The 24,611-nt window shown below is 40.2% G+C and overlaps 1 protein-coding gene across 1 annotated transcript in view; it reads left to right on the top strand.

Moving 5' to 3' along the window:
* The window catches only part of LOC120359412 (fatty acid synthase-like), a 44,541-nt gene that overhangs the window by 4,552 nt on the left and 15,378 nt on the right, over positions 1–24,611 (top strand). The window contains exon 2 of the mRNA XM_039456806.1: positions 5,571–5,818. Within this exon, the coding sequence (XP_039312740.1) occupies positions 5,571–5,818 (248 nt within the window). The remainder of the gene's footprint in view (positions 1–5,570; positions 5,819–24,611) is intronic.

Raw genomic sequence — 24,611 nt, 5'->3', positions numbered from 1 at the left:
TAAATTATGCATTGCACCCGAAGCCCACTGGACCAGCCGTCTCCCGCTGGGACACGGACCAGATTCTAGACCTACGGGCCAAGGGTCACACATTATCAGTTCCAACACCATTAACACCAACACTACAACCACCAAGTAGTAAGTTCCAAATTACCCGTTTATTTCTTATTTTTGTTCTTGTTTTCTGACCACTTTTTCTCTCTCTTGCGAACAACTTTGTTATAAACATATATATATAATAAATTCATTACCCTTTTTCTCTTAACTCTCTCTCTTTCTCTCTCTCTCTCTCTCTCTCTCCCTCTCTCCCTTTCTCACCCTTTCTCTCCACAATCTTTCTCTGGATTCACTCAAACTCTGTTTAAATTAATCCGAAAGAATCTTTTATATCATTCTCTTTCTTTCTTTGGATTTAATCGAACTCTGTTCGAGTTAATCCAAAAAAATCTTTCATTTTATTTTCTTCCTTTCTTTGAATTCAATCAAACTCCGTTCGATTTAATCCGAAAGAATCTTTTATTTTCAATTTCTGCCTTTCTTTGGATTCACTTGAATTCTGTTCGAGTTAATCCGAAAGAATCTTTTATTTCATTCTTTCCCTTTCTCTGTATTTATTCGAACTCTGTTCGAGTTAATCCGAAAAAATTTTTATTTCAATTTCTGGATTCAATCGAACTCTGTTCAATTTGATTCAAAAGAACCTTTTAATTTTAATATAATCCTTCGCAAAACCAGAGAAAAAGTTATTTTTATTTTATTTTAGTGAATAACCTAAAAGTATCTAAAGAACACAAATAATTCGCGAGTAGCCAACAAACACCGTCGAAACCGTCGCCATCGTCGAGACGAGAAACCCCGGAAGCTTACCGTGTCATTAATTCAATCGCTAGAACAAAATATAACTCACTCCTCACCACTCAAGTTTTCTCAAAAAAATACACCCTCCTTCCCTCCAGCTTCCCCCGAAGACGCAGAAAATTTTGTTAATAATCTGTCATTAGAACTTCTCGAAGAAGTAGCGAAAGTTTTTTCCTCCTTTCGATAAAAAGAATAATCCTAATTGCATATATGCACCACTCACACATACACATACACATATTTATATATACTTTGTAACAATTGTTTAATAACCTATAAAATTATAATTAATTGATTAATATTGTAACAATCAAATAATATTATTTAGAGTATATGTTTAAATTATAAATTATCAAATATATAACGTTCGCAAATCATCTATTTTATTTACAATTTAATGAGAAAAATTAACGTTAAACCAATACATCCCTAGCAATAAATAAATGCAGTAAATCGAATTCTCAAATGTAAAATCTTCTTTTCTCATTTATAATATATAATAATTATTCCATTATGTAAGATAGTTTTAAAAAATATGTTATACTAATTTTTATAAAGAAACTTAATTATTAAAACTTATTTTATTTTCTCCTCAAATTAACCCGTCTCGTTCAACCCCTCTCCTGGTAAAAGATCACGCGAGGTCCGATCCCGAGTTAAAGAAATTAGATTCTCTGACTCAAATCAGGACCGACAATCGCACGACTCTCGGAAGGGTGTTAAAGCTTGTCGTGACACGTTGACCCAATTTCCAGAGTCATAAAAGTGCCTTCGCCCTCGTGTCGTACGTCTGTCTAGTACGACCACGAATAAAAGGATTTTGTTGCGTCCTTCCCTGCTTTCTCTAAATTCCAGATGGCCTTTCCTTAACCATCTTTCCTTTAAGGCTAGACATTTCAATGTAGATACAATGTAACAATTCAATGTAGATACATTGGTTTTTCTGGAATAATACGTTCCCACTTTACTGAAAGCTTTGTAACCTTACTTTTGGATTGCCCCTCCTATATAAAAATTGAGAATATACAGAAATATTTTTATGTACGTGTTAAATATGGACTGCAAATGTCCTGAATTACGCCAAGTTATTCCAATTTACGCCAGTAATATGTACAAATCACGCCAGCCTAGCTGTGTGTTGACAACCAGTATTATATTTTACAAAAACTATATAATTATGTGATTCTTTATTATTTTATCATTTTTTAAAATAGATTACTCATGATAAACTAACATTTTGTATTATAATTCAAAATTATTTTATTTTATTATTTTATAAGTTACATTGTCATAATAACAATTTAAGAATGAATTTAGCCAGGAATAGTTAAAAGTGATAGATTCTTGATATGAGTTTTTGAAAACCACTTTTCACAAAAATCACATTGTGTGCGTTTATTTATTTCAATAGAGCCATTTGATACTTTGACTACTGCTTTCCGATAATGTATAGTTACTTTTAATCAGCTGTGTTTTATTATGAACACAAAACAAATTATGGTGACGTCATGCGAGTCAGTGGCGTAATTTGGTACATTTATTTTGTATATATTTTTTATGTATTATAATTAATAAGGATATATCATATATACAATCCCTGAAAAGTCAATTGGAAATGTGTGTTAATTTATAAGAAGCTTACACATTAGCGCATATTTAATGATGTCAAAACTCAACATTGCAAATTTTTTATCAAGAAACGAAAGAGATAATAAGTAAGATGTTTAAGATTTAATTGTAGAAATTACAGTTTATATTACTTTCACATTTAAATATGATTAAAAATAATAGAAGAAAGTCGCCAATATTGGCATAGCCCTTTTAAATCGACACTTCCTTATTTCTCGGAAACTAAACATTTTACATTAATTGTAAGTATATTGATAGAAACGTTATCTGCTTATACAGGGTTTCTGATAATTAATACGACAACTCTCGCATATATTATAGGTAGAATGGATCAAACCAAGTCGTAAAGTCCTATACCACTTTGCGATTTTTGCAATAATTAACGAGTTATAAATTAATAAAAATAGCGGATTTAATCCCGCCTGTCGCCAAATCCAACCGCGCGATCATGGTTACCAAGCGCGAGGAGAGTTGTTTTTTTCTAACAGCGATGGCTGCGCAAGAACGGCGCGTAACGCTTGGCCCCCATTCTGCGTCGTTAACGTACTCTGTCATTTTTATCAAAACGAAATCTTTTAACCGTATAGAAAAACTTTTGTGCGTATATGTAGGCGCGCCATATTATTTAATGTTAAATAATGTTTTAATTAATATACTATAATGTAAAATCATTTAAATTAATATTATGTTGAATAGTATTTTCAAAATGTTAATGTAAATATGTATTTTCTTAAAATAAAATTAAGTTTACGTACAAAATGGAGTACGTAAAATACGTTTCGTACCACAAAAAAAAGAGTTTAAATGTACCATTTATTATTATTATTATAATTGTATAAAGAAACATTTATTACTTTAAATCTCAAAACTATAAGAATATTTTTATAATATTACATTAATGAATATTAAAGTAATACATCAAGAATATGTAAATGAACATGTAACATGAATAGAATAGAATATTTCTGTGATACTAAAAAGTATTAAATAATATTTGTGGAATATTTATAGTAATATTATTTTAATTTTTAATAATATTTATATAATATTCTAGGAATAATAATTCTATGAACGCTTGTTTTTCTGCAACGCAAAATATAAAGAAAGAAACAGCAAATTTACGAGCAAATTAATTGAACTTATAATTTACATAAATATTAACTGATAAAATAGTGTTGTGTCATCTTCGGAACACAGTGCAATGTACAAAGACATTTCTGACAATACTATTTCATCAGTTTAATTTTTTCTGACATTGTATTAATTACTTTAAAATGCCTAAAAAACCAGTTATAATTTCTATTGAAATTTATTGGTTTTACTTTTTAACGTACGTACTATCTTGATTTAACGAAATTGTCGCCTCCGATCGACGAATAATATTACGGGAAATTTTTATCTCTTGAACCCTGTTGACGACTTCTAACAACCCGTGCTAAATCTATGTGTTGTCATATATGTTTCAGCACGCTCGATATACGCAGCTCAAAGTTGTTATTCCATTATGCGGGTTGAAATAATTTCTGATGAAAACTGATGAAAACTTGTATAGTTGAAACGTCCGTGTAATACTTTGCAGAAGAATAAATTCTTAGCTTATGTAATTTACAAGATCAATTAATTTGTTCCTAAATTTGGCTGTTTTTTACATTTTTCTTTGCAAAACAACAAAAATTCATACAGCCATTATTTTTAGAATATTATATCAATATTATTAAAAATTAAAATATCAGTATAAATATTACAAAAATATTTTTTAATACTTTTTAGTATCACAGAAATATTCTGTTAATTTTAGATGTTTATTTACACGTTCTTGACGTGTTACTTCAATATTCATGTAATATTATAAAAATATTCTTATATAATAGTTTTGAGATTTAAAGTAATAAATGTTTCTTTATACAATTATTATAATAATAATAAATGGTACATTAATTTTTTTTTGTGTGGTACGAAATTTTATGTACTCTATTTTATACGTAAATTTTATTTTATTTTAAGAAAGTACATTAATATTTCGAAAATACTATTTAACATAATCTTAATTTAATTAATTTTACATTATAGTATATTAATTAGAATATTATTTAACATTAAATAATGCGCGCCTACATATACGCACAAAAGTTTTTCTATACGGTTAAAAGATTTCGTTTTGATAAGAATGACGGAGAACATTCATGACGCAGAATGGGGGCGTTACGCGCCGTTCTTGCGCAGCCATCGCTGTTAGAAAAAAAAAACAACTCTCCACGCGCTTGGTAACTACAATTGCGCGGTTGGATTTGGTAGCAGGCGGGACTAAATCCGCTATTTTTATTAATTTATAATTCGTTAACTATTGCGAAAATCGCAAAGTGGTAGTTACTTTTTGACTCGGTTTGATCCATTTTACCTATATGCGAGAGTTGTATTAATTACCAGACACCCTGTACAATTAAAGAAGTAAAATCACATAGTTAATATATTCAAAATTTTTTCTGTATAACATCTGTTAAAAACAAATTCTTGAAAAACGAAAATAAAATTTGCACGTTTTTTTTTGCAAATTTGGATAGTGAGTATTAACAATAGTGAGTATATTATTAATATTAGGTCATTTTACATAGGTATTACGTGCATAGTTTCCTAAAATTGTTTTATTTATATTTTTCTTTTAATATTTTTTTCATAGTTTAGTTTGAAACATAAAATCACTGTAAATTGGTATCTCTCCGTGAGAATAAAGAATATCTGCAAAACTTTTGATGTTAAATTTGCAATGTTGTGAGGTTTTATGAATTTTTTTTATTTTATTTTTTTTAATATTTTAAGATAGGAAATTACTTGTCAAAATCGGCAATTAGCAATTGGTGGATTTTTGTAATAAGATGCACATATGTAAATATAGTCAAAAGATATCCTAAAAATAGCGACTTTTAATTCTGAATTCGTACTTCACTCTTCTTGAAGTCTTTCTAAAAAAAGAATATACATTGTATATCTTATAAATCTTCCTACATAACTTTGTTTTTGCTCTAAATATGTTTATGTAACATATATTTTCTAATAAAATATTTTAATTTTTAATAATAAAATAGGTTATAATATGCCTCATCGAATCGGTAATGTCAATAACATAGAGAAGTTTGATACACAATTTTTTAATATATCAGCCGTGGAAGCCCTTACGATTGATCCTGGAACTAGAATGTTCCTTGAACACACTTACGAAGCAATTATTGATGCGGGTATGAATCCCAAAGAATTAAGGGGAACAAGAACTGGTGTTTTTACGGCAACTAGCTTCGGTGAAACGCTGTGTTGTTTCTGCTTTTCTAAACCTCAGGTTTGATACATTTTATGAATCTAAATGATTTAACATTATTAATAAAAGAGAAGATGATAATACGGTTTCCATTTACATTTTGTACAATAACTTTGTTCATCAATATTTTAAATTAGAAACGGTTTACCAAAGGGGAACAGCCTCTGACGACATTAACCTTGATATATGTTATCAATCAAAAGGTACTCAGTGACATACAAAAGGTTTTGAGTAATGCTTATCTCTTATTAAAAAAAATATCAGAGAAAGAAGAAACAGTTTTTCTTAATTATTTCAAAAAGTATTTATTTTATGGAAAAATGTATCAAATAAAAAATGAAGCTTGCAATAAGCTCTATAAAAAAGGTCATATACATATTTTATTTAACTTTAATACTTTAGTCGTTATAGTAGAAAAACTGTTTTAAAGTTTTTTAAATTCTCAATATTGCGCGAAAAATAGATGCTTGGGCGGAGGAGAGGCTCCGCCTTCCACTGCACCCTCTCTTCTATTTTTTCTAACCTAACCCATTCTGTCTCAGTCGGTGCACTAATGTCGGGGTGCGGGATGGGGCAGACCGTTACATGTGTATGTACTTGTTTTGCTCCCCAAACAAGGGGGGAGGGTGGACCTTGCTTTGTGTGGCCATTTAGTACAAGCATTTAGGAAAGTCTATAAATAAATAAATATTAGGTTGTAATATAATAAATAGAAAATTTAGGGTTGAATTGGGTTGTACACACATACATCTAACGGTCCACCTCCGTATCCACTCCGACATTAGTGGACCGACTGAGACGGGGTGGATTAGGTTAGAAAAAATACGAGAGACAGTGCAGTGGAAGGGGCAAAGCCCCCCCCCCCCGCCCAAACATCAACTTTTTACGCAAAACAGTTTTTCTATTATAACGACTAAAGTATTGAAGTTAGATAAAATATGTGTATGACCTTTTTTATAGAGCTAATTTCAAACTTTATTTTTTGTTTGACACATTTTTCCGTAAAATAAATACTTTCTGAAACAATTAAGAAAAACTGTTTTTTTTTCTCTAATATTTTTTTAATAAAAGGTGAGCATTATTCAAAATCTTTTGCATGTCACTTAGTACTTTCCCATTCATAACATATATCAAGGTTAAAGTTGTCAGAGGCTGCTCCCCTTTTGTAAAATTTTACCTTAACAACTTAATGATTACATTTATCATGTTGCTCAATCGATTTTAAACTTAAAAGTGTATGCAAATGTATGGACATACACATAACCCTTTTGCATACAGACTGTAGTACTGAAAATTTATAATCCATGATGTATATAAACCACAAATTTATAGTATAACTACAAACAGCTTATTGAATGTGAAAATTTTGATATAAAAACTTTAAAGAAATGACCACATTAAATTTATTAATATATCAGTATGCTTAAAAGGAATTAACAAAAATCCTATGCAATTGATTACCTTTGCATAAATCAAAATATGTATAATACAACCGAATATAAAATCTCAAATAACAAAAAAAGTATATATACATATATTTATGTGCCCAATCCCTATGAAAAAGTATTGTTGCCAAAAAATTACACGTAAAAAATTATAAACAGAATCTGCCATTTTTTGTGATTTCCTTAGATTGGCAATAATATGATTACTGCCGTATTAATGTCAATCTAAAGAAATCACAGAAAATAGCAGATTCTATGTGTAATTTTTTCAGCACTAATACTTTTTCATAAGGGAATTAAATTAAAAAAATATATATATTGCGATCGCACTCACGAGCGTGGTGCAACTACGTTAATTGCTCGTGGCGCTAGTTAGGTAGCCAGGGGGTTCGCGAAGTCGCTCACATCAAGTGCACGAAATTAGACGATACGATTGGGCGCCAGGCACGAGCGAGCGTGCCGCTCTGACATCGGGACGTGACCGATCTCTCGATTCACGCCCGAAAAGAAACGCGAAAACACTCTACTTCGTCACGAGCAATAACGAGCTCCCTTAATCGGTAGCTCAGCGACGGAATTGGCAGAGGGGGGTGGTTTGCGACGGACGGGGTGACTGAGGAGAGCGAGGGAACTTAGAGAAAACGCTTCAGTCCGATAGAGAAATGAACAATATATTTCCGAGAGATAACGCTACTGACAAGGTTCTGCGATGGGGCCTCGCGATCCGGACGCGAGCGGAAAATCTCACGCGGTCGTCGGTACGAGCTCACCGAACGGAGAGAGTCACAATTCTATTCTGAGCAGCGGCAGACAAACACCGTGCACTCTCGCCACTCTACACACGCACTCTCAGTTCACGCAAAATTATGGCGATTCGGCACGAAGCAAGCGTTCGGAAGTACGCTGAACAAAACGGACATCGCCCAACAAAAACGCATACATACGCTACTACAGACGACATACAAGAATGTATCACAATTAACGCGACTTGGCTGTGGTGTCGGCGACGCTCTCAATAAACGGAACCGAACGAATCCCGACGTGACTTAATCGGATGAGGCGCACGGCGGCCGAGCACGCGGACAGCACGCGATCACTGGCGTGTTCCCGGCGGAGGATTTTACGGCGAACGATAACTCTAACGGCAGCTACCGCGCGCGCGACTCATCCGACCGGCGAAATCGGTGGCTTTACACAAAAATCGTTCGTCTCACCACGACGCTGGCCTGGCTCGCAAATCGTCCTCGCACGGGGAAGTGGCACGTCCTCGGCTCCCGTCGTCTCGGCTCGTGGCGGCGCACTCGCGACGATCCACAGCGAAGTGATCGATAGCGCGAGGAAATTCGGCAGGCGGCACGCAGGATCTCTCGCCCCACGCACGGGGGTTCGTCGCGCCGCGCTATTGGTTCCGCCTTATAACGCGGTCCTCGCGACCCTCTAATCAGGCTGTCGCGCTGCGGCGCGCAATTCGAGGTAGGTCGGTCTCTTTGGGCAGCTCGCGACTCTTCCCGTGGTTTTCCCGAGGCCGGATGGCTATCCCTACGGACTCTTCGACGTCCGGTGCCCCCGCGCTCGGGACCACGTCAGGAACTTTCTCTCGCAGCTCCTCGTTCGGGGTCTCCTACGCGATGATCGGCGTGGAGTGTCGACATCCCCTACGCCGGACCTTCCCTCTTTGTGTCCTGCAATTTCAGCGGCTTTACTGTTGCGTACAGGCGCGACGGTAAGAGATAACGTAATTAAAATGAAGAGAGATCACCTGTCGTGCGCGCTACTGCGATCCTGCGCACGGTCCGGAAGGTCTCAAGTGGCGGAAGGTCCTCCTTCTTGTAGTCTGCTCGCCGGGTGAGATTTCGTCGATACAAAAATTGAACATTCGCTAGCCGCCGATCCGCAAAACGTCGCTAAAATTAACGGACGGACACACGCACACAAAACAAAGACGCGAAATTGCAAGCGCACTCGCCGACACGTCCGACTCCGAGCCGAGAGGACATAAAGCCGCAGCGTGCGCTCCCCGTTCGGATCCCACGATCCCTGTGACGGACAGCCAAACGGGATGTCACGTCACAATATATAATTAAATTCTAAAGTAAATCTTTGAAAGTTTTAAAATGCTCAAAAATGCTTTGAACAAATGTTGGCTATTGTCAACTGACGTTACTGATAAACGGCAATTAAATAAATAATTTTATAATTATTAGAATTTATCACCTAGTTTTGGAAACATTACGATACTACTTAGGAAGGTTATACTACCATCTTCTCTTCTAATTTACTTAAGACAATGCTGTCAGTTTTAATCAATAAACTGTAACAATACGACTTTTCTCGTGGTCGCGGATTAGCTCGTTGGCGCCAGGGTCGAAAAAAGAAGGAACTCCGATTTGAAAAGGAATTAACAAAAATATTTATTTTAAACAAATATTTCCCCACACTCCGTGATACAAAATAAAAATTTGATTATAAAGGGAGGAAGTTGACACCTTCGGAACTCGTATTCCCCGGAACGTTAGTTACACGCGGAGAGAACTTAAAACTAAATTACAACGCTCGCGATGTCAATTGAAATCTTAAGTCTAAATACAAAACGCGGATCTTACAAACTAACGCATGGAAAATATTACAAGAAAACGTGGACTTAATGCTAACGCAACTAGTTTCGCTCGCCTGAGAAAAGGGTCAAGATACGCTCGCTTTGCTAGGAGGGCGCTTGTTTGGACGGTTCCGTCCGTTCGCTCGGGACGGAGGATATCCGAGGAAAATCCGGCGAGGAAGTTGGAACTCCGGGTAAACGCGTCGTCGCCGACCAAGTAGAATTATTTTAAATTTGCTCTGAAAATAAAACAAAAATTAAGAGTCATAATTACAGGATAGATAACAAGTAAAGAAACGGGTAACCGTTTCTTTACCTGTTATCTATCCTGTAATTATGACTCTTAATTTTTGTATAACAGGTAAAGAAACGGGTAACAGTACGCCCGGTATCAGGAAGCCGAGAACGCCCGGCACAGGAAACCGAAAACGGCTGGTTTCAGGAAGCCGAGAACACCCGGCGCAGGAGTGCGGTATGGAATAACCGAGTACACCCGGTATCAGAGGGGCCGTGAACGGTTACTGGGCCGTGAACTGTGTTGTCGGTTCCATCAAGGGCCTGGGCCTGAGGGTGGCCTCGGAAAAAACGGAGGCCGTCTTCTTTTACGACGGCCCCGCCAAGGCACCGCTCCGGGCTTTCATACGGGTGGATGGAACCCGAATCCAAGTGGGGACAACCCTAAAGTATTTGGGTTGCTACTGGACGGTTGCTGGGCCTTTGTCAAACATTTCGACAAACTGGCCCAGCAGTTGGGCTTAAGGACAAACGCCCTCTTGGGGTTGATGCCCAATCTCTGGGGTCCGAGGGTCGGTGCGAGACGCGCGTACGCCTACGCGGTGATGGCTGGGGCTCTATATGGAACCCCAGTCTGGTTCCGCGAGGCACTGGCCGGCCGCCGCATACGCGAGATGTTGCACGCTGTGCAGCGGCGGCTGGCACGTAGAATAGTGCTCGCGTATTGCACCGCCCCTAGCGCGGCGACCATGGTCCTGGCGGGACTCCCCCCGGCGGAATTTACGACCGACGCTCTGGCCTGGTGCTACGCCAGAGAGAATGCCGTCCGCCTGCAGGGGGGAGAGGTTACCCCCAGGGTCGCCGCGCTATTACGGAAAAGGGCACGCCGGCGGGTGATGAGAGCTTGGCAAGAGAGTCTCGTCAACGACCCGCCGGCGGCAGGATTTCGGATCTTGGAGGCCGTCCTATCCCATTTGGACGAATGGGTGGGCCGCCCTTGGGGCGGCTTGTCCTACCGGACGACACAGGTGCTCACCGGACATGGCTGCTTTGGTGAGTACCTGTGCAGGATACGTAAGGAGACGACGACGCAGTGCCATCACTACGACGCCGACAGGGACTCCGCGCAGCACACGCTGGAAGACTGTCCAGCGTGGGAGAAGCTGCGTGGAGTCCTGAAAGAAGAAATTGGCGAAAACCTCTCCCTGCGGGCCATCATTAGCCAGATGGTTAGCAGGGAGAGAGCATGGGTCTTCTCCGTCTGCGAGCAAGTAATGCGGCAGAAGGAGGAGGCTGAAACAGCAAGAGAGAGGAGGCCGGGGGGACGAATGCTCCCCGGCAAAGACAACGAAGACAGGGGCGGCCGGGAGCCATGACCCCCTTGGCTCCCTCCCCGGCCGCCCCGAAGAAGAAGGCCTGGCCCCCCGCCCCCGGGCCATCGCGGCCCGTCGGCTAAAAGGCGGCGGGGGGGCAATAGATCAGCCGCGGTCGCCCCCTCTCTCCCCACTATTGAGGAGGAGGAGAGCGACAACGCCTCCATGGAGAGGAGGCGACCCCTCTCCCCTGCGGCTGCTGGCCGCGCCTTCGGGACACGCAGTCGCGGGAGGAGAGCCCCTCACATTAGCGAGCCCGGCGAAGCAGATCCGACCTGACAGTTCGGGGGGAGCGACCCTGCGACGTAACACAAAGTCGCTGCCCTCACTGCCTCGCCGGGGTGGGGGGAGAGGGAAGGATTTTCTCCCCCCCCCAGGGTAGGAAGTAGGGTCGCGCCGCCGTCAGTGCGGCGCGAAGAGGCCCGGGGTTACGGCGGAGGCCGGATACCCCGGGCTTTACCCCCAAAACACTAGGGAAAGTGGCGGGGGGAGATTTCCACGAAGTAAACGTTATCTGCGAATAGATGATTTCGGTCGCGACATTAAAATAAAAGAAAATGTAATTTAAAAATTTTTCCTGTTTTTGGCAAAAAATAGACCAGAGCCGTATATAGTACATCCAGAGAGCACATGGACGTCCATCGGACATCCGTCAAACGTCCGTCTATGGACATTGGGATGTCCAATAGATGCCCAATTAGGGTCAGACGTTAGGGATGGACGTCTATTCGAGGTACGTTTGCAAATCCGCTAGACGTCTATAGAACGCCAATTGAACATCCAAAGGACCTAAAATGGACATTGTGGGGTAGCTTATTGCGTCAGAAGGTTCCACAAATAAATGAACGTTTTATGTTCACGTGTTCTTTAATAAAATTGCTCTTTGGTACAAGTGTATTTTATGTAAGTGTGATTTTTATTCTCTTTGGTAGTGGCTTAGGCGGCGCCCGGAGGCGCCTAAAAAAGTCGGTCAGTTGCCGAATAGGTTACGGATAAGCTTGTCCTTTTTCTTCCTCTTCTTCTCTCGTTTCTCCGTGTGGAGAGATCGCCCTGGCGTGTTAGGACGCAGAGAACGCGGTAACGGAGCGATAGGAACGACGACGACGCTCTTGGGCCTCGGCGGAGTGCTCGTGGCAGGCGTAGGAGACGTCTGTGTGCCGCTGGACGTGGTCGAAGCGGGTGTAGACATCTGGGTTCCTTGACTTCTCGTGGCAGTTGCGGTGAACCGTCGTTGAGGATTGTCGTGTCGTCGTAGCGCAAATTCCACTAGCGTCTAGGGAAGGAACGCTACTCCTTGATCGGATATCGGAATACCCTGGCAATCGTCAAGGCAGATGCAGCCCGGACAGTCCGGATGCGGATATGAACCGGGACGGTCCCGTCGAAGACGTCGACGAGGCAGTTTAGCATGCCACGGAGCTCTTTGACCAAAAACTGAGGGTCCTGGAGGGAGCCCTCGGGTTACACCAAGAGAGAGGGCCCGTACAGGAGCGCACCTCTAGTTACACCAAGTTAGAGGGCCCGATAAGGAGTGCACCTCTGATGACGATTCCCGTGATTGAAGGGCCCAGAAGGAGCTCAGCCTCGATTGGAAGATGCGTGCTTGACGGGTTGCGGTCGCGTATTATATGCGCTCGGTGGATGCATTTGACTCCCGAGAAAGCGGCTGCCTAGCGGCAGCGCCTGAACTAGCGCCGGCGCTTACGCCCTGGCAGGCGCCCGCGGCTTGCCTGCGCGCTTGCGCGCGCTCGCACGTTGGTGGCGGATTTCGCTTCGCCACAGACATAATTTTCAGTACCCTATCAAAACAAAAACTTATTTATAACAATTTATTTTAATATTGTAAAAAATTGTTTTCTTAATGTTAAATAAAATAAAAATGTTTTAAAGTTAAACAAATTAGAAATTTTTCTCAAGAATTTTTTTCGGAAATTTTCAAGCGGCTACCGATCCAAGTTGTAATTTTGCCGAACGTTGCTTGACTAGTAAGACTGCTGCGAGCTGATGCCTGGTGATGATCTGTGAACACAAAAAAATAAAACATTATATAATTAAAGCATATTATTTGTATAAACATTTTTAAAATTGTTTTTTTACGATTACGACTTGGATGGGTGACCGTTTGGAAAATTTCGGAAAAAATTCTTGAGAAAAATTTTCGATCTTTTTTACTTTAAAAGCATTGTTATTTTATTTAATGTTAAGAAAACGTTTTTTTACAATATTAGAATAAATGTTTATAAATAAATGCTTTCTTTTGTAAAAAAAATTCTTAAGTCAGCCAAAACAACACGTCGCTAGCAAACTTAGAAAATTTTTAAAATAAAAATTAAATATTTTTAAAAGTTCTAAATATAAACATACTTTGTATTTGCGACAAAAGACACATGAAGCATTATGTTTGCGCGGTAATAGCGCGCTTTCCAAATGACATCCAAATACGAATATTCCATGGACGTCCAACAATTAGCCTTTAATAAACGTCCAAAATCGCCCGTACGATGGATATCCATGGACGTGTGGACCTAATACAAATATCCATAGGATGTCCTGTGCTATCTGGGCATTAGCGTGTGTATTTTTATTCTGTGAAAAAAATTATATTTCTGTGAAAGAAACACAAAGTATAATTTGTTTAATAAGAAAATGATATTTTTGTCGGTAATACAGATAATTCTAATATTGCTTTAAAATAGGTATTATTTCATATAAAATTTTGAATCGGAAAAATTTTAATTCTTAAAAATTTATATACATAAGTAGTATGACTATGCCGGTTCTAACTACGGAGCAACGAGGGGGGGTGAGGTGCGCGGGGGAAATGTAGGTGCGGCGGGACTTACCCTTATCTGTTTACATAATCAGTGATAACCGTTATCTATTTATGTAGATAACCGTTATTTGTTTATGTAAGTAGATAGGGGGGGGGACCCTCATTGCTTCCGAGTTAGAACCGACATAATATATATAATTCGCGGGCCTGACGTCACCGCAGGGCAATATCGCGGGCCTGACGTCACCCTTGAAATTCGCGGTGATTATTCGCGGAACTGTCCTTTGCCGCCACCGCCGCGCGAGACAAAGGATATATATATAAAAATATTTTTGAGACTCACCTTCTTCACTTGCCTCCACCCCCATCGATAGCGCAGCGGCCCGCCGTCACCTTTCTGCCGCCGCCGCCACCACCACCACCCCACCACCACTCCACCACCGCCACCACCACTAATTATATCTTTCGTCTTTCGTCTTTGTCCTCCTTCCCGCCACCACCACTAATAGTCCTCTTCCCCCTCCTCCTCGTGGAGGATGAGTTGTACCGTTGAAATTATATGTATTAATATAAAATCTGGTAGAAAAGAGAAGATCTCGTAGAGGTTATTTGCGTAAAGTTGGGCTCCTTCCTCTTCTTCTTCAGCTTCCTCTTCTTCAGCTTCCTCTTCTTCCTCGCTTTCCTCTTCTTCCTCGCTTTCCTCATTGTATACAGGAGGAGGAGGAGAGGGATGTCCGTTCAGGACAGCTCGTGCTGTTTCAAGCACTTCGCGTAGAATATCGTTGGGAAAGTGGGAGAAGAGATTGTGCAGGTACTCCTGCATTGATTCTTCTCCAAATTCCATATTTATTATTATTACTTTATATTACGCACTTAAGATCACTCACTTGCGGCGAAGTACCTTACGGATTGAGAGCACGGCTACGACTGAGGAACAAAGGGCTGTGCGAGAGCGTCCTCCGTCGCAGCGCGTATTTACAATTGCGGCGTACGTTTCATCTTAATCTTTGACCGTCATTCAATACTTTTGAGAGTAGACGCAACTGTATGCTGATTAATGCAATATATATCGTTGCCTTTTTACCGACACCGCCGCCACCACCACCGCCACCATCACCACCACCACCACCACCACCACCACCACCACCACTATTGTCATTGTTGTCCCCGTCCGCGACTTCCCCGTCCGCGACTTCCCCGTCCGCGGCTTCCTCGTCCTCGTCCTCGTCCTCGTCCTCGTCCTCGTCCTCGTCCTCGTCCTCGGGGGGAAGAGGATAGAAAAAATATTGGATTGTCATCCCCCTCCTCCATCATGTCTACTTCTTCCTCCACTTCTACCATCACCACTTTCTCCTCTTCTCGCACCACATTTTCTACCCGGATCTGTTGGGCTTCCTCCGCATCCTCTATCAAGATGCGTCGGGATATGTCCCAAAACATCATCACAATAAATGATGGGAGTAAGGTGAAAATGTTAAATAAATTTCTAATATATATATCGTCTTGAGGAGGAGGATGTCTGTGAAGGACGGATTCCGCGGCAGCGATAATTCTGTCCAATGTATGGACGGGGAGAAGACAAAGAACTCTGTGCAGGTAATCCTGCATCAACTCAAGTCCATTGCAGAGTTCTGAATTCATTTTTAACTCACTTATCACTCCCGATAGTACTGAAGCGAGAGCGCGATCAAAACTGAAAAGCAAAGGGCTGTGCGAGAGCATCTTCCGTCGCAGTGCGTATTTACAGTTGCGTCTAATCTCGAAAGTATTGTATGACGGTCAAAGAAATAAGATGAAACATACGCCGCAACTGTATGCTGGCTAATGTATATAATATCGTCGCCAGCACAACTCACCACCGTTTGTCACTCGTCGTTCCGAAAAGTATCTATTTTTTTTATATTATATTTTATATTATATTTTATATTATATACTGTCTCTCGATAGAGAAGCCTGACGTCACTTGACGCGAGTCCATCGTTTTATAATGTGGAAATGATGAGAGAAAGTAATTTCTGAGCGTATGTTTAAATGCATTTATTTTATTCAGTGTACTCGTACAATGCATCGTGTACAATAATATCAATAGCATAAGCAATTAATTCACACTCGATCTGCGAACTCTTATCGTAAGATTTGCGCAACATATGTATAGCTTCGCGTTTATTGACGACACAATTTTGACGCAAAAAGTTTACGAAATATTTAAATTTCTCAGTCACGATAGCGATGCTTTGATATAACGTAGAATATACATGTTCAATGCAATGCTCTAGCTCGTATAAGAATAGCACGGTTGCAGGCTTGAGATAAATACATACATTGTGCAACGTTAATTTAACAATACTTTGTTCGTTCAGTTTAACAAGTTGCATGGTAAGGTCGTGTATCGTTAACGATGATGTTGTCTCCGTTGACTGGACGAATCGCTCGATGTCAACACGTTTCTCGATCAGAGTTCTCCATGTTCTGTATGGTAGAATAATCCGGTTGCCGCGTGTATCGCCGAGCGATATCTCCACAGAGCATGAAACTGATGTCACGCTGATGTCGATATCAATCCATTTGTAGGATGTTAAGGTTAACGAGAACCTTCTGCCTAGAATGCGCGGCGTATACCGCGAATCTGAAGACGTGCTGAAAAGAAATGGAGATGAGTGAAACGTACAATAAAAAGTAATTGAATAAAAAAATATAATTTGTATGTATACAATGATACTTACGGTTTATCACACGCTTCAATCGGAACGTAATAAAGTGCCATTGCGCTTATTTCAAGAGCGTTGTCTGAACCGTTCGAACGAGCAACTGATGCAAGACTGATTGCAAATTGTGACGCGTCTTTTTTGCGATTAATGTTACTGAAAGTTTTGAAGAAGGAGAAGGGGAAGTCCCTCCCCTCTTTTCAGTAATTTTTTTTGTTATCACTAGAACATGTCACGACACGTTTTTTCACGGTCCGTTGCACATGACGTTTTTTTTGTGATTAATGTTACTGGAATTTTCTAAGAAGGAGAAGGGGAAGTTTCCCCTCTTTCCAATAATATCATTGTTATCACTCGAACATGTCACGACACGTTTTCGCGGTCTGACAACGTGAAAGAAACGTATAAGAACGTAGATGAAATAAATATGATCTGTTTTTCAAATACATGATCCCCGATATGTGGGGGTAGATTGTTTTTCGCAAAACGATAATGATTCAAGACAGGTATCAACTGTAGTTGGATGATGCAAGCTTAGACAAAGAAGTCGCAAACGCCGGTGCAAACATCCCCGATATGTGAGGTAGATTTTCATGAAACAATGATTCAAGACAGGCACCGACAGGTTGCAATAAACAAATCGCGAGGCAATGACGATGCTTCCCCTAGATGAATAAAGGGACAAAGGAATTGCATATGAAGTATATAATAAGTCAATTAGCGCTCAGACCTCAGTAGATGTCTCGGAAGCATACCGAATCGATCGCAATATGCAGCCGTAAAAGAAAATGGCCAACCATATTGATGACATAGACTCGGACGATAGTATGGATATTGAGTTTGAAGATTTAGATCAGAATTTAGTGGACGAAGACGAAGAGGTCATATTATCTGACGATAGTGGATGCAACTCTGTTCAAAGTGAGCACTCTGAGGATCTCGTGGAAAGAGTTTTATCAAATGCACAATATAATGCATTAAATATAAATACAAGGTGTTGTATGATGCAATTTTATTACACGTTCGACGATTATTCTCAAATAATATGTGTATCATGCATGTTTGACGGTGGGCCCGTGGACTTGGGAGTAGTGCGCACCGTTCGACATCACGAAACTGATACATTCATTGTTCTTCAAGGCAAGTATTGCGACTATTGCCGAAGACCAACATTTATGTACATTCCATGCAACATGTGCCCAATCTGTGTGTTCACACAATAATAATAAAAATGGCTAATCATATCGCGGATGAAGTTCTTGAAGTTTCGTCTGACGAAGAGTTACCTGGGGATAGCGGATGTGACAGTGATCTAAGTGAGCATCCTGAGATTCGTGTTGTATCAATTGCTGAACTACGCGCTTTGAATCGCACGAAACATTGCATGATACAATTTTACTACTCGACGGGTGGCGCCCTTGCCGTTTGCGCATCATGCATGATTGAACTTTCTGACATCGAATTGGACTCAATGGACGCCGTTCAAATGCACGAAACAAATTTCCTCGAACAACTTGACGGACGTATCTGCTCTAAATGCCGCCAACCCATGTTTGTATATATTCCAGCTAACATGTGCAGAGTGTGCTTACATTGAACAATTATTTTTTTAATACGCTCAGTGAAAAAGAGCATGGAAACCACTAATCATTCTTGTTTGTTAGTGCATCTCCTTCGTGGTCGAGAATTTGGATTTGATAACGCGCTTGCCTCTGATACAAGTAAATACTGTGCTACCTTAACACGTCAACATGAAAATAGATTGTTTCGTTGTTCTCTACATGGCAGATACCATTATCGTACATTTATTGATATATCAAATTATAATGGTAATTGTGGTGATGAAATAATCTCAAAGCTTTATACGTGCAATCACATGATTCGTGGCAAGCTTTCTGACGAACATAGTGAAACTTCACCACTGGAACTTCGTTATGATACTATACTTCCTTAACATGAAAATATTGTGATAGACATTTTTGAAAATTGAAAAAATGGAGAACATTGAACGTGAATTACTCGAGCAATGCTCACAGGTTGCAAATTTAGCGGAATGGTTCACGTGGTTGCAACGATGCGACGAGTGCCTCGTGCAGCTCGAAGAATTTTGTAGTGTCAAACGTCCACGACTCACCGTCGGCTCTAGACAATCCATAGTGGCGAGAATCGCGCGACTCGCGGGTGCAAAAGCGCAGTTAGAAAGGCGTTTTGTGCACGTTGGTGGTGGTGCGCACGCTGGTATTAGCGCCGGTGACAAAAAATCGCTCGTGTGGCGCGAGATCGACGCTGCGTTTGAGTCACGTATTCTTACGGGTGCTGTAATAAACGCGGATTATATTGAGCCGCGACATTTCTTGGAAGACGCTAGTGATTTAGTGATCGAACAAGTGCGAGACGCTATCGCGAAACATGGAAGTGTAAAAGTGAACACTGTATTCAACGGTGAATTTGTAAACATTCGTGATGACCGCGATAATAAAAGTCTGGCGACGAAAAACTACAACTGAATTGTATAGAGCATCAAATTTGCGCGAGTGGTATGAACGACGCGTTATTGAAGTAATATTAGCGATGCTCGATGAGTTTCAGGAACGCGATAGTGGTTGGGCGTTACACCGAATACAGAACTTGATGGTGAATATAAACAAACTTAATCCCATGCACGCGGGGTGTTACTTTGAAGTGCCGCTGTCGGTAAGTGACAAACGTGCGGTAATTAATGTGCAATCGAAAGACAATGCTTGCTTCGCGTGGTCAGTGGTGGCTGCCCTGTACCCAGCTGAAAGAAATGCATCCCTGGAGTCGTCGTATCCGCATTATTCGACTGTTTTAAAGTTTGACGATATACAATTTCCAATGAAAGTGAAAGACATTGGAAAATTTGAACGATTAAACGATGTGTCGGTGAACGTGTACGGTACCGAACTTGATAGAAAAGAAAAGATACAGTACGTTGTACCGTTACGCCTGACTGAAGATAAAAAGGAGAAACACGTTAATCTTTTCTACGTGGAAGATAAACATGACGTCACCCACAACCACTTTGCGTGGATTAAGAACCTGTCGCGACTGGTCAGTTCACAGCTGAGCAAAAACGAACACAAGAAATTCATCTGTGATCGGTAAGTGTAATAATAATAATAATAATAATAATATATAATATAAGATAATATTAATAATACATGTATTAAAAATATTTATTACAGATGCCTGCATTACTTCCACTCTGAAGAAAAATTGCAGTCGCATGTAGTGGAGTGCAAGAAAATAAATGACTGCGCCATCATTCTACCGAGAGAGGACCAGAAATGGCTAGAATTCGACTCATACAACAACAAGGAGCGCGTCCCCTTTGTAATTTACGCCGATTTGGAGTGCGTATTGAGGAAGATGGAGAATGAAACAGAGAACACGTTGAGTTTCGCGTATCAACATCACAAGGTATTTAGCATAGCTTACTATGTTAAATGCTCGTTCGACGACGCGTTATCAAAGTATCGCTTTCGCCGCGATAAGGACTGTATCGCGTGGTTCGCGAAAGAATTAGAAAATTTGGCGCATGACATGAAAGCCCGAATATCCGCCAATGTTCCAATGGAACAATTAACTATACAGCAACAAGAGGCATTCTTGAACGCGACGAAGTGCCATATATGCGAAAAACCGTTTGTATCAGATAAGCGCCTTATCCGTAACGAGTGGCTTGATAATCAACGGGTGCACGATCATTGTCATCTGACCGGCAAGTACCGTGGTCCCGCTCATAATAAATGTAATCTGAATTATAAGAATACGTACGTTATTCCAATCGTTTTTCATAATTTGAGCGGTTACGACGCGCATTTTATAATAAAAGAAATTTCTACCGCGTTCGAAGGCAAGATTGATCTACTACCGGTAAATAAAGAAAAATATATTTCTTTTACTAAACATGTCGCAGCTACTGGCGTGGGAACAAAATCAGGCGAAGTACGAAATTGTATACGATTTCGATTCATTGATTCATATAAATTCTTAAGTTCGAGTCTCGAAAAATTGGCGTCATTTCTAAATATTGAACAATTAAAAATTACTCGTTCTGAATTTTCATCGTTATCGAACGAGGATTTCGAATTGCTCACACGCAAAGGTGTCTTTCCGTACGAGTACGTTGATAATGTCGACAAACTTTTAGAAACGCGTTTACCTCCGCGTGAATCGTTCTACAGTTCACTCACCGAGCAGACGGTATCAGAGCATGATTACGCTCATGCCGAGAACGTATGGCAGCGGTTCGCAATTGAAACCCTGGGCGAATACAGCGATTTATATTTGAAAACGGATGTTTTATTATTAGCCGACATTTTCGAAAACTTTCGTGATAAAAGCATGCAGAGTTACGGTCTGGACCCTGCGCATTACTATACATTACCAGGCTATACATGGGATGCAATGTTGAAAAAAACTGGTATAAGATTCGAATTGCTTACGGACATAGAAATGGTACTTTACGTGGAACGTGGGATCCGTGGCGGATTAAGTCAATGTTCGGGCAGATATGCAAAGGCCAATAATAAGTACATGAAATCGTACGATCCGTCAAAACCATCAATATATTGTCAATATTACGATGTGAATAATCTTTATGGATGGGCAATGTGCCAGCCGTTGCCATACGGTGAATTTAAATGGGTCGAAAACGTTGAAAATTTTGATGTAAACGCGATCGCATTGGACTCTAACACCGGGTATATATTGGAAGTCGACCTTGCATATGAGAATCATCTGCACGATCGACACAGTGACCTACCGTTCTGTCCTTCGAGCGATAAGCCTCCAGGGTCAAGGCAAAGTAAGCTTTTAGCGACAGTGCATGATAAAGAGCGTTACGTCATCCACTACCGCAATCTTCAACAGTGCACGCGTCATGGGCTTCGAATCGTAAAAATACATCGCGTACTTCAATTCGCTCAATCCACTTGGCTCAGAAATTATATAGAACTAAATACAGAATTTCGAACAAACGCGAAAAACGATTTCGAGAAAAATTTATATAAATTAATGAATAATGCAGTTTTCGGTAAAACAATGGAAAATGTACGTAATCATGCTGATATTAAATTAGTAACGCAATGGGAAGGCCGTTACGGGGCAGAGGCCATGATCGCTGCTCCGAATTTTCATAGCCGCAGCGTTTTCACAGAAAATCTGGTTGCCATAGAAATGCGTAAACTCTCGGTAAAATTTAACAAACCCATATATGTCGGCATGTGTATTCTCGACATTTCAAAAACCTGCCTTTACGAATTTTACTACGATTATATGCTACCATTGTATCAAGATAAATGTCAGATACTCTACACAGACACAGACAGCATGGTGATGGCCATCGAGTGCGATGATGTGTACATGGACATGAAACGTGATATCGCGAGATACGACACAAGCGATTATCCCGCGGACAATGTATACAATATGCCTCTCGTTAATAAGAAGGTTCCCGGGCTAATGAAGGATGAGAATTGCGGCATGATTATGACTGAATTTGTAGGGCTAAGAGCGAAAATGTATGCTGTGAGAGTAGAAGGGAAAAGAGATACGAAAAAGGCTAAAGGTGTAAAGAATAATGTAGTGGCGCGAACTATTACTTTTGAAGATTATAAGCGATGCTTGCACGACGATATAGAATTAACTCGCCGCCAAACATGTATACGTTCAAAATTACATGAGGTGTATACTATTAATGAGAAGAAAGTTGCGCTTAATTCAAAAGACGATAAGCGATACGTTATCCATGATTCAACAAAAACATTACCGTGGGGACATTGGCGTATACCATTGTAATATATATTTAATGTGCCACGTTTTATTATAAGTTGTATCAGTATCAGTATTATACGATGTATTGTTATATGTTTTTATATTTAGAAGTAGTATTTACTATTTTTTTTTCATTAAACCTATTTTAATACGTTTCTTTATATTGAATGTACGTATGCCTCACGTTGTATGTGTGTGTGTGTGTGTGTGTGTGTGTGTGTGTGTGTGTGTGTGTGTGTGTGTGTGTGTGTGTGTGTGTGTGTGTGTGATATCTTCTAATTCATGTGTAATAATTGTATTAAACGAGGACAAAGAGAGAAAATAAAAAAGTATAATCATATATTTTTTTCATGTATTTATTGTTCACAATATATATGTTTCTTACAAAATTAAATAACATCATTTTTATTTATCCACGAATTATGCGATGCATCGAATCCCAGCCATTTCACGTAAACTTTGTTTCCTTTCTTCTTTAAAATTTTCTGCACTAAATAAACATCAGGATATTTCGCTTGATGTAATTCATGTTCATAAAATGCACCCGCGACGCTTTTTCCGCGATAATCTTCCAATAAATACGTGATGGGATTTGTATGCTGCACTTTAACGATCGTAAACACCTCGGTTGTCCAATTTGGAGTATAGTTTTTTTCAAAAATTGTCTTGTGTTTGCTCACGCGTACCTTAGCTCCAACCTTGAATTTCGCAGGTGCAGGGATCTTAACGTGGCTATACACCGTGTCGAGGAGCTTTTTAGCCAATTCTGGCGTTACATCCACGGGTCGCATGCTTATCGTACGATGAAACGCGCGGTTGTAATCTGAAACCAGACGCGGTAGTTCGTCGACCCACTTGTAAGATCCTTGCAACGTAAACATTTTCCACATCTTCTCCTTCAAAGTTCTATTGAAGCGCTCAATTATCGATGCTTTCATCACCGAATACGTGGAATAATGATTAATGTTGTGCTTTTTCAAAAGTTTCTGCACATCGACGTTGTAAAACTCCTTGCCCATATCCGTTTGCAAGTTGCGTGGACATCTTCCGCTCTTCCGAATTATCTCAGCGATGACGTCAGCTGTCTCTTTTCCGCTCTTGCTCTTCATCGCTACTGCCCATGCGAATTTGCTCAACGCATCAATGACCGTTAGTATATAATGATGACCTTTGTTAATATTTGAATATGGACGCATCTCGACGATATCAGCTTGCCACAGATCGTCGAATCCTTTGATTATAACACGTCTTCTTGGAAAATGTCGTCTCGCTGGAGCGTGTAATTCCTCGACGAGACGTCGTCTTTCGGAGCTAATTTTCTTTGATGAACTCATGTTTTTGTAAACTCGCGATGTAATGTAAAATCAGCTTCGTTTATTTTCTATCACCCTTCAGTAACCATTCTTTGTCCTCCGGTTTCTGTCGATTAGATAATTTTTCATACTCATTCTTCCGATTTACGCTCGTTCGATAACCATCTAATACTCGATCTCGAGATTTTTCACAACAATCCTGAGCCGCGTGATAATTATCCGTCAATCGTTCCCCAACCGTCCGATTTTTATTTAAGAACCGTTCAAAGTCATTCGTTAGACGTTCGTACCCGTCTTTTCGGCGTTCATTGCCGCTCATTTTTTTTTTTATCGCACGTCCTTTTCGGACAAAGTCAGCCTCCTGTCTGACTCGTTTCGCGGGATATGCGTTTAATTTATAATTATACCGGCTTCGCGAAGTTCCTCGATGATAGACAACATCTCGTTGCCGTGAGCATCGTTGCCGGCTCTATATGAAGCGTCAAGCAATCGGAGTCGATCCACCAACTCATTGGGATCGTCCCAGTGCACGTAATCGATCTTATTATCGTTCAGTATCATAGCGCGAGGTATTCC

Source organism: Solenopsis invicta, chromosome 13, assembly GCF_016802725.1.
Source record: "Solenopsis invicta isolate M01_SB chromosome 13, UNIL_Sinv_3.0, whole genome shotgun sequence".
Lineage (NCBI taxonomy): Eukaryota > Metazoa > Arthropoda > Insecta > Hymenoptera > Formicidae > Solenopsis > Solenopsis invicta.
This window is presented reverse-complemented; position numbering and strand designations above follow the sequence as displayed.